Source organism: Equus przewalskii, chromosome 1, assembly GCF_037783145.1.
Source record: "Equus przewalskii isolate Varuska chromosome 1, EquPr2, whole genome shotgun sequence".
Lineage (NCBI taxonomy): Eukaryota > Metazoa > Chordata > Mammalia > Perissodactyla > Equidae > Equus > Equus przewalskii.
This window is the reverse complement of record NC_091831.1, coordinates 145,765,550-145,775,842: the sequence shown is the minus strand read 5'-3', so window position 1 is coordinate 145,775,842 and position 10,293 is coordinate 145,765,550. Positions and strand designations below refer to the sequence as shown.

The 10,293-nt window shown below is 39.9% G+C and overlaps 1 protein-coding gene across 36 annotated transcripts in view; it reads right to left on the bottom strand.

Annotated features, from left to right (window-relative positions):
* Positions 1-719: 719 nt before the first annotated feature.
* The window catches only part of PPIP5K1 (diphosphoinositol pentakisphosphate kinase 1), a 43,209-nt gene continuing 33,635 nt past the window's right edge, over positions 720-10,293 (bottom strand). For all 36 annotated transcript variants that reach the window (XM_070582231.1, XM_070582200.1, XM_070582292.1 and 33 more), the window contains 2 exons: positions 5,403-5,516; positions 720-2,728 (listed from right to left, as the gene is read on the bottom strand). In XM_070582231.1, coding sequence (XP_070438332.1) covers positions 1,767-2,728; positions 5,403-5,516 — 1,076 coding nt within the window. In that variant the 3' untranslated portion in view covers positions 720-1,766. The remainder of the gene's footprint in view (positions 2,729-5,402; positions 5,517-10,293) is intronic.

Sequence of the window (10,293 nt, the reverse complement as noted above, 5' to 3'; positions counted from 1 at the left end):
TGACAATAGGAGCCTAGGGTGGAGACATACATTTGGTTTGGGGAGGGGTTCTCTTGGGAAGGGGATCTGCATACGATGGGGTCAAGAGCTGAGGACCAAATAACCAGCATCAGATACCCAGATAAGGAAACATCAAAGAGTTGGGGGGGCCCTAAAAAATCCAGAGCCTACTGAGGTGGTAAACACCTCTCACCTGTACAGTACGGATTTCCAAAACGTAAAATTGTTGGGTTTTTTTTCCCTGGCAGCAAAACCCTTTATAGTCCTGCGTATGTCAGGAGAGGCCAGGTTGTGAATGAGAATATATACGGACGGGGCTATCCAGCCCTCCCAGTATTCTGGGCTCTCCCAATGTAAAGATGTCAAATGAGTAAAGAAAGAGCATAACCCCTTCATATCAACTCCTCCTGACACTCTAAAGCATCAGAGTGAAAAATTAAGCAGCTGATTCTAAGGATTTGGTGAGAAGGCATGTACCCTCTGGTGCTTCAGAGAGATAGAAATCCCCTGCAACACTACTCATTTAAGACACTTTGGGATGGTGGGGTGACTGCCATAGGAACCTCCCGGGATACCTGATCCCTATATTTTTATAGCCCATTCTTGCTCAACTATAATGGCTTTTGACTTTTCAGATTAATTCAGTCACAAATAGACATGAGTGACTTACAGTCATATTCATTCTTGAATTCACATGAACATCATCACCACCACTACCATTGTCATTATTTCATATTTATTGAGCACTCATAATGTTCTGGCTCCCAACTCCAATGACTGAATTACCCCTCCTACCCACCCCCAGATCTTTGGGAAAAGCTTCATAATCACACCTGGCCCTAAAGATGCAATGATATAAGGACAAACCTCTTGGGGACGCTGGAGTGTTTGGTCTTTGGCCAGTCTGTCCCTGGCACTACTACAGAAATATATATATATATGTGTATATATATATAATCTTTGCTCATGTCTGTACAATATTGATCTCTGCTGAATGCTTAAAATAGAACCTGATTTTCTCTACTACAGCACCTCCTAAACCAAATAGCCCCACAACCAAAGGAGGTCCAGCTTCACAGATTGGCCAAGAACCCCCAGAGCATTTTAAGTAGTTACTCTGAAATTTTCACAGCAATCAAATACCTACTTTTCCCTAGAGCTACTGCCCAGAGGAACAGGATTGGGGCAGAGGGGGCACTTGGGGACGATATGGAAACATCCATAAGCCCAATCTAAAGATTAGCGCCATGACGGATGTTTGTTTGGGAAGGGGACTCTCTTTTTTCCCAGACATTTCAGACAGCCATCTTGGGCCCACCTGAGGAGTGCTAGCAAAGACAAGAGTCCCCCTGAATGCACATATGGTCTAAGGGTACCTTGAGAAGTTGTGAATAATTCCCCAGAAAAATGAAGACCTTGGAGTCCCCTTTTGCACTTGCTGTCCCCAGATGGTGTCTTCAGCAGTTAAGAGGCATTTCCTTTAAGAATCTGGATTTCCTGGGATGCTCAGAGGAGGCTGGGTAATGACAGACCAGCGCACCCCTTGAAGGAAATCCTATTCAAGTCTAATGGCTAGGTGAGGAGTCAGTGGTTGCTTTGAACATGAAACTGGCTCTCTCCAAGCCCAGCTCTGTCACAGCTGTTGGCTTCATGACAAGAGGACTGCTTCCTCAGACACCTCTGGTGAAACACAAGGCCTTATGCTGGCAGAAAAAGTGGCTAGCTCAAATGGCTGGTATAGTGTGACACCACTAATGAGAAAATTATTAATCACATGTTGCTGGTGGAACGAGTGAGTGCTGGTCATGGGCTAGAGACTGGCTCTGAGGGTTTGGATCACTAGATGGATACTGGGCTTGTGGAATATCCTCTCCAGGCAGCTGGTCAGTCACCTCAGGGACCACCCAGGACTGCTGATTAACCTCCTCAGAGACCTCATGGACCTGCAGATCACCCTCCTCAGGGAACTCTTGGGATGTTTTATCAACCTCAGGGATGTCCTGAGACAGCAGATTGATTGCAGAAGCCTCTTGAGCCAGCCTTCCAACCTCCACAGAGAATTCCTGGCATGGTTGGCTGAGCTCCTCAGGGATCTCTTGGGCTGGTTTACCAACTTCCAAAAGGGTTTCCTGGACCAGGCCACCAACCCCTAGAGGGAAACCCTGGACCAGCCTGCCAACTTCTACAGGGACTCCCTGGTATGGCTGGCTGACCTCCTCAGGGCTCTCCTGGCAAAGCTGATAAGCTTCCTCAGAGATTTTCCGGCACAGTTGGCTGGCCATCTGGCATGGCTGGCTGATCTGAGGGACCTCCCGGCATGTCTGGTTAACACTGGTATGGTTCTCCTGGCATGGCCGGCTGATGTCAGGCACCTCCTGGTATGGGTGGCTGATCTCTTCAGGGATGTCCTGGAATGGCTGGCTGATGTCAGGGACCTCCTGGCATGGCTGGCTGACCTCCTCAGCAACCTTCTGGCATGGCTGGCTGGTTTCCACAGGTAGTTCCTGTGGGGACTGGGTTGGTTCAAAAGGCTCTTGCTCCCCTTCTATGGGGAGCTCTTGAGCTCCATTTCCAGGGGTCTCCTGGAGCAGCCCAAGACTTTGATGTTCTTCAGTCACATGTGAACTTAGGGACGGTTGATCACTGAAGCCAAAATGGCAGTTACCATCCACTGCAGTAGGGGAGGAAGGACCAGCACTGGACACAGTGCTAGAAGGGCCACTGCTGTCTGTAAAGCAAAGTCAGGAAACCAAGTCAGGCAAGATGGATGAGTAGGCTCTATTCTATGTACGTAGTTCAAATGCCAGAATAGACAGCCTATATTACTCATGTCTTGAGGTAAGAGGGTCTGAATTCTTCCCAAGTTATGCAGACTCCTAAGTTAGCCCAGCTCAGGAACTGTTGCTCTGGCCTAATGTATATTACAGGAGTATCACTAAGGTACCTCTGAGAGTTCAGGAGAGAGTGCTGAGGCCCACTTCATCCAGTTGTTTCACAAAGTACCCACATCCCAACTCCAAACTCCCATGGCCCCTCATTCCTATTTGGAAGCAAACACTTTATCCCAGTGTTTCATAATTAGGATTACATATCAAAATTATGGGAAATTTTTTTAAAAATACAAATTCCTAGGTTCCATCTCTAGAGATTCTAATTCTATAGGTTTACAGAAAAGGAATGGGTGCCAGGGAGGATGAGAGCAATATATTTTGTTGAAACACTCCCAAGAAAATCTGATGTACATCTTTTGTTAAGAATCATTTCTTTAAAGTAATCAAACATATTTCTGGGGCAGAGGTAATCATTGTTTATAGCCCAAGAGACAAGTAAGCAGGAGAATGCAGAAAAACCTTGTGAATTAGAACAGTAGGAAGGAAAACTATTTACCTGAAGATGGAAGACTTCCATGGAATCTCTAAATGGCAGCACTTCTTGATTAACCTTTCTTGGGGCCAGTGACCCCTTTGAAACTCTAAAGAAAGTTATGGACTATCTTCCCAGAAAAATGTACATATGGAAATTCACATTAATCTTTACATATAATTCCTGGGGTTCATAAACTTTATCCTAAAATCCATCCATAGATCCAAGGTTAAGACCCTCTAAGTCTTTTTTTTTTTTGGTGAGGAAGATTGGCCCTGAAATATCTGTTGCCAATCTTCCTCTTTTTGCTTGAGGAAGACTGTCACGGAGCTAACATCTGTGCCAGTCTTCCTTTACTTCATTTGGGATGCCGCCACAGTGTGGCTTGTGGAGTGGTGCTAGGTCCACGCCTAGGATCCAAGCCCAGGATCTGAGCCAGTGGACCCTGGGCTGCTGAAGCGGCATGCACGAACTTAACCACTATGCCATGGGGCCAGCCCCAAGACCCTCTAAGTCTTGAGACATACAATGTTACAGGCTTGTAGATATTATACACATATAAAATATAAAAACTAGTTTCCTAGATTCTCACAGTAGTAAAATGAAGGCCTTGAGTCTTCAATTACACTGTTAGATAATTCCTATCCCAACCTCTACTTCTTCATTGACCTCTAGTAGGGGAATGATCTACTTTTTCCTTTGTAAATATCATATTTACTGATGGTATTGTAACTTTATATTTAAAGCACTCTGATACCAATAATGATAGATTTTGGAAACAGGGGACACCTGACTATCTTGTCATGAAAGAGAACCTGGGAAAGGTGGCAAGCTTGAGCCTAAAAAGGCTCAGTCAGTTATTGATTTTAAGGTATGCCAGTTCTCTCCTTTCAGTAAATGATCACAAGAGGCATACTTGAATCAGGAAAAAAAGAGGAATATGGTTTTGGACCAACAACCTCTACTGAGGGCAGACAGACAGACCCTAAAAAAGCATGTTTACCAATAAGGCTATACACCTGATACCGAGATTTAAAAAAAAGAAAAAAACATTTAAGATGGGTTCACCTAAGAATGCAAGTAGCCTTAACATTCAGCTACTGGTTTGATTCAGGCAAATCAGAGGGCAGAAAGAAACAGAAGCGGGAGAAGGATAAGATTGCCAGCGGCACAGAACCCATAAACACTCCAGGAAAGAGGTAAAAGGAGCAATGGCAAGGTGAGTGTAGAATAATCTGAAATTTGGGGAAGAATTCTTGGTGTCAGGAAGGAGCGTTTTTTTCTGCATACAAGGTGCCAGAAAAAGGGCAAAATTCTACAACTGTTTACCCCAATGGTAAATACAAATCTTTGCTTCACTCCTATCCAAATAAAATAATGAAAGCCACATTTGATTTTATTTATTCCCTGGAGGCAGGAAGAATACAAAAAGGATTTTTCCATCATTAGTGTCTCTGGCCCTTATACTCCCTCTGATTATTACTGGTATCTTTTCCTCCCTACAGTTACTCCAAGAACTCCTTGTGGCACCACTGTTACCAAGGATAATTAGTGACAGGCTAGAGATTATAAAGAAGAAATGGGAAAAAGCAGCACTTCAACTTGGACTAGCAAGTGAGAACAGACAATTGAGAGAAGGGACACATAGAAAGTAACAGCAATTTCTAGTTTCCTTCTCCCAGCTTTCCTATATGTCCAGATTTCGTCCTAAGTCATCCTTATTTAAGAAAGCTGTAGAGACCAAATGGGGATCTGAGGAGAATGAAGTCTCCTTCCTTCTTTCCCCAAAGGACCCTCTGGGCCACTATCTTTTAGGAGCCTCTCCAATGAGATAGAGGGGGCATAGAAGACAGAAGTGACGAGATAGACTAAACAGATCCTCCTTCATCTTGGAAACAGCAGATGAGACCACTTCCCCAACTGGTTATTTCTGGTCTTTCAATCCTCTTCTTTGTTTCCCTCATACCATAGGTCTCTCATTCACCAATCCTTCCAGCCCTCTTGGCCTTTGTCTAAGGAGTTCCAAAAGGATTACTTACACCAAGGGGGCTTCTCAGAGCGTTGCCGGAGTTGTAGGGTAGGTGAATGGAGATTACGGGGTGCGGAAAATGGGCTATCTGAGGCCTGGTTGCTGTGCATAGAGTCAAAGAGGGCTGGATAGGTGGAGGAGAGAGAGGGAAGAAAAAAAGTATATGAGGAAGAATTTAAGAGCCACATATTCTCAACATAAGTCAAAACCAACTTATACTTCCTCAGACTGAGAGGTAGCATTTCCTAGGGACTCTTCACACACACAAACCACTTTTACTATTTCAAACCTTATATTATGAACATTTTCAAACATATTTTTTTCAACTGTTGAAAGACTAGTTGAATAGTTGAAAGACTAGTGAAATTACCATATACTCACCTCCTATATTTAACACATTAACGTTAACATTTTGCCATATTTATTTCACCTATTTCTTCATGCTGAAGTTCTTTAAAATAAATGACAGACATTATGAAACATTTCACCTCTAAATACTTCAATATTCATCTCTAAAATATAAGGAATTTTTCCTAGATAACCATACACCATTAATAAACCTAACAAAATTATAAAATAATACCCTAATATCATCTAATACCCAATCCATATTCAAATCTCCCCCAATTATTCCCAAAATGTCTTTATAGTAAGATCCAAACATGAACCATGCATGGTATTTTGTTACATCTCCAAAATCTCTTTTAATCTACAATAGTGCCCCCCCCCCATTAATTTTTTCATAGTGACTTTCTGAAAATAGGTCAGTTGTCTCACAGAATGTCATGTGACACAGTCTGGATTTGTCCGATTGCTTCCTCATAGAATCATTTAACTTGTTTCACTATCCCTTGTATTTCCTACAAACTGGAAGTTGGATATAAAGGCTTGATTAGATGGTTCAATTTAAATAACTTTGGCAAGAATACTTCAAGAAGTGATCCTGTGTACTTTACATTGCATCATTGGAGGCACATATGTCTCATTGTCCCACTAAGTAAGGCTAGGTTTAGTAATTGGGTTAAAATGGTGCCCACAAGATCTCACCATTTTAAAGTTTTCCCCTTCTCATTAGAAGTGATCCTTTGGCACCATGCAACCTGATCAACATTTCACCTAATTGTGTTAATATCCGTTGATGATCCTGAATTATTTGATTAGGGATGTCAACTGGTGACTTTGTAATTCTATCAATCCTTTTACATTTATTAGCTGGCATATTTTCTGTAAAGAAGAGCTTTCCCTCTTCAACTGGGGCTATTTGATTGCACTGAACTGCAGGTCTTATTGAAAAGGCAGGATAAGTGTTTATTTCCTTTTAATTAGTTTTCCAGAGGAAAGAGTTGGTGAAAAGTATCCTCTAGTAGTGGCAGATGAGAATTACTTTATTTTTGTTTTCTTTTTTGTAAAATCCATTATGAGCTTGTGGATTTTTATATATTCAGTCAACTTTAATCAATTGCAATAAATTATTCTTTATAATGCTAAAATGTTCCAATTCTGGTCAGTGGGAACCTCTTCAGGCTTGATTCCTTCTTTGTTTTTGATACAATATGCCCCAGGATCACCTTGTGCTTTGCTTGCACTAGACTGTGCATTCTCAACAAAACTGGTTCTGTTTTCTTCTTTTTCTTTTTAAAAAAGTTATAGCCATTCTAGAGGGTGTGAAGTGGTCTCTCACTGTAGCTTTGATTTGCATATCCCTAATGACTACTGAAGGTGAGCACCTTTTCATGTGCTTGTTAATTTCTGTGTATATCTTCTTTGAAGAAATGTCCATTCAAGTCCTTTGCCCATTTTTAAATTGGGTTGTCTTTTTGTTGTTGAACTGTTATACTCTGAACACTTATCAGATAAATGATTTGCAAATATTGTCTCCCTTTCTGTAGGCTGTCTTTTCACTTTCTTGATAACATCCTCTGATGCACAAAAGTTTTTAATTTTGGTGAAGTCCATTTATGTATTTTTTTCCTTTGTTGCCTGTGCTTTTGGTCTATCTAAGAATCCATTGCCAAATATAAGGTCATGAAGATTTATCTTATGTCTTCCAAGAGTTGTATAGTTTTAGCTCTTATAGTTAGGTCATTGATCCATTTTGAGTTTTATATATGGTGTGAGGTAGGGGTCCATCTTCATTCTTTTGCATGTGGATATCCAGTTGTTCCAGCACTATTTATTGAAGAGACTATTCTTTCCCCATTAAATGGTCTTGGCGCCCTTGTTGAAAATTGATTGGCCATATATGTATGGGTTTACTTCTGGACTCTTGATTCTATTCCATTGGTCTGTGTGTTTATCCTATGGCAGTACCACACTGTTTTAATTACTGTAGCTTTGTAGTAAGCTTTAAAATGAGAAAGCGTGAGTCCCCCAACTTTGTTTTTCTTTTTCAAGATTCCTTTGGCTATTCAGACCCCCTTACAATTCCATATGAACTTGAGGGTCAGCTTTTCCATTTCTGCAAAAAAAGAAGTGCATTGCAATTTTGATAGAGATTATATTTAAACCATATATTGCTTTGTGGAATATTGCCATCTTAACAATATTATGTCTTCTACATGAACATGGGATGTCTTTCTATTTATTTAGGTCTTCTTTAATTTATTTCAGCAATGTTTTGTAGTTTCAGTGTACAGGTCTTTAAACTTTTTGGTTAAATTTGCTCCCAGGTATTATATTCTTTTGGATGCTATTATAAATGATATTGTTTTCTTAATTTCTTTTTTGGATTGTATATATACAATCTGATGTATAGAAACACAATAGATTTTTGTGAGTTGATCCTGCACTCTACAACTCTCCTGAAATTGTTTATTAATTCCGGTAGGGTTTTTTGAGGATTCTTTGCCATTTTCTCTATATGGGACCATTTCCTCTGTGAATAGAGATAGTTTTACTTCTTCTTTTCCAATTTGGATACTTATTTTCCTTGCCTAATTGCTCTGAATAAAACTTCCAGTACCATGTTGAACAGCAGTGGCAAAAGTGGACATCCTTGTCTCATTCCTGATCTTAGGGGGAAAGCTTTTAGTCTTTCACCATTGAGTATTATGTATGCTGTGGGTTATTCATAAATGCCCTAGTTCATGTTGAGAAAGTTCCCTTCTAATCCTAGATTGCTGAGTGTTTTTATCATGAAAGAGTGTTGAATTCTGTAAATGCTTATCTGTGTCAAATAAGATGATTGTGGTGTTTTTTCCCTGTGTTCTATTAATGTAGTGTATTGCCCTGACTGATTTTCTTACGTTGAATCACCTTTGCATTCCTGAGATAAATCTCACTTGGTCATGGTGTATAATTCTTTTAACATGCTGTTGGATTTGGTTTGCTAGTATTTTGTTGAGGATTTTTGCCTCTATACTCATAAGGGATATTTGTCTGTAGTTTTCTTTTCTTATGGTGTCTTTGTCTTGCTTTGATATCAGAGTAATTATGGCTTCACATAAAGTATTTCCTCCTCTTCTATTTTTTGGACAAGTATGAGAAGGATTGGGGTTAATTCTTCTTAAACGTTTGGTGGAATTTACCAGTGAAGCCATCTTGTTTCAGACTTCTTTTTGTTTTGACAGGTTTTTGCTACTGATTCAGTCTTTTTTCCTTGTTATAGGTATGTTCAGATTTTCTATTTCTTCTTGGGACAGTTTTTGTAGTTAGTGTATTTATAGAATTTGTTCATTTCATCTATGATATCTAATTTTTTGGCATACAATTGTTCATAGTACTGTCTTATAATCCTTTTTACTTCTGTAAGGTCACTAGCAATGTCCCCACTTTTATTCCTGATCTTAGTTATTTGCATCATCTCTCTCTTTTCCTCTTTTTCTTTTCTTTAGGAAGATTTTCCCTGAGCTAACATCTGTTGCCAATCTTCCTCCTTCTGCTTGAAGAAGAACATCACTGAGCTAACATCTGTGCCAATCTTCTTCTATTTTATGTGGGCTGCTGCCACAGCGTGGCTTGACGAGTGGTGCTAGGTCCATGCCTGGGATCCGAACCTGTGAACCCTGGGCCGCCGAACTGGAGTGCAGAAACTTAACCACTATGCCACCAAGCTGGCCCTTCTCTCTTTTTCTTAGTCAGACTAGCTAAAGGTTTATCAATTTTGTTGTTTTTTCAAAGAACCAACTTTCGTTTTTGTTGATTCCTCCTATTGTTTTTCTATTCTTTATTTCCTTTATCTCTGTTCCAATCTTTATTATCACTTTCCTTCTGCTAGCTTTTGGTTTAGCTTGCTCTTCTTTTTTTAGTTCCTTAAAGTATAAAGTTAAGTTTTTGATTTAAGATTTCTTCTTTTAAAATGTAGGTGTTTACAGCTATAAATTTCTCTTAGCACTGATTTTACTGCATCCCATAACTTCTGGCATGTTGCATTTTCATTCATCTCAAAGCATATTCTAATTTCCCTTGTGATTTCTTCTTTGACCTATGGGTTGTTTAAGAATGTTCTTTAATTTCCACATATTTGTGAATTTTCCAGTTTTCCTTCTATTATTGATTTCTAGCATCATTCCATTGTGGTTGAAGAAGACAGTTTGTGTGATTTCAATCTTTTAAAATTTATTTAGTCTTCTTTTGTGATCTAGCATATGGTCTATCCTGGAGAATATTCCATGTGCACTTAAGAAGAATCTGTATTCTGCTGTTGTTGCGTGGAATGTTCTATATGTGTCTGATAGGTTTAGTTGGTTTATGGTGTTATTCAAGTTCTCTGTTTCCTTATTGCTCTTCTGTCCAATTCTTCTATCCATTACTAAAAGTGGGGTATTGAAGTCTCCAACTATTATTGTAGAGCTGTCTATTTCTCCCTATGATTCTCTTAATGTTTGCTTCATGTATTTTGGGACTCTGTTGTTTTGTGTGTGGATGTTTATAATTGTCATATCTTCTTGATGAATTGACAT